The sequence below is a fragment of the Dipodomys ordii genome, unplaced genomic scaffold (genome assembly GCF_000151885.1).
Source record: "Dipodomys ordii isolate 6190 unplaced genomic scaffold, Dord_2.0 Scaffold3946, whole genome shotgun sequence".
Classification (NCBI taxonomy): domain Eukaryota; kingdom Metazoa; phylum Chordata; class Mammalia; order Rodentia; family Heteromyidae; genus Dipodomys; species Dipodomys ordii.
In genome coordinates, this window is record NW_012271161.1 from 10082 (window position 1) to 11033 (window position 952).

General features: G+C 70.6%; 1 protein-coding gene across 1 annotated transcript; it reads left to right on the top strand.

Annotated features, from left to right (window-relative positions):
* Positions 1 to 835, top strand: LOC106002167 (WD repeat-containing protein KIAA1875-like; the record flags this gene model as incomplete). Its single annotated transcript, XM_013037086.1, has 3 exons — positions 1 to 343; positions 429 to 665; positions 745 to 835. Coding segments are annotated over exons 1-3 (671 nt in total), but the record flags the coding sequence as incomplete, so codon positions are not given.
* Positions 836 to 952: the final 117 nt, after the last annotated feature.

Genomic DNA, 952 nt, shown 5'->3' on the forward strand with positions numbered 1-952 from the left:
ATGGAAGGCCGTGGAGGGCTGTGGAGGGCCGTGGAGGGCCGTGGAGGGCCGTGGAGGGCTGGGCCAGGCCGTGGAGGGCCGTGGAGGGCCGTGGAGGGCTGTGGAGGGCCATGGAAGGCCGTGGAGGGCCATGGAGGGCCGTGGAGGGCCAGGCAGCACCTCCCACCACCCAGCCCCTGCCTCAGGTGTGCTGCCCACAGGTACCTCCCGGTGCTGGGGCACACGGACGGCACACTGTCGGTGCTCCACCTGCGCACCTCCAAGACTGTCTTCCGCACGGAGGCGCACAGCCCGGGCCCGGTCACCGCCATCGCGTCCACCTGGAACAGCATTGTGTCTTCAGGTCAGTGCCTCCCGCTCCTGAGCCAGCCCACAGCCACCCCCACCCCTCACCCCCACCGCGCCTGACCCCCAGCCCGCGCCCCCAGGCGGAGATCTGACAGTGAAGATGTGGCGCGTGTTCCCCTACGCCGAGGAGAGTCTGAGCCTGCTGCGCATCTTCTCCTGCTGCCACCCGGCTGTGGCGCTCTGCGCGCTGGGCAAACGCATCACCGTGGGCTTCGAGGATCCCGAGAGCGCCACCTATGGCCTGGTGCAGTATGGCCTGGCCGACAGCCCACGCTGCGACCACCAGCCCCAGGACGACCCTCAGGACCACATCACTGGTAAGGGGGCGGAGCCAGGGTGATGCGGGGGAGGGACCCCCATCCTTTCCAGGCCCCCGACCCTGAGCACCACCCCCAGGCCTGTGCTGCTGCCCCACGCTCAAGCTGTATGCCTGCTCCAGCCTGGACCGCACCATTCGCATCTGGACTGGGGAGAACCAACTGCTACGGTGGGCAGGGGAGACGCAGGGGGCAGGGGGGACCACCCGCTGCCCTGGGCAGGGGAGACGCAGGGGGGACCACCCGCTGCCCTGGGCAGGGGAGACGCAGGGGGGACCACCCGCTGC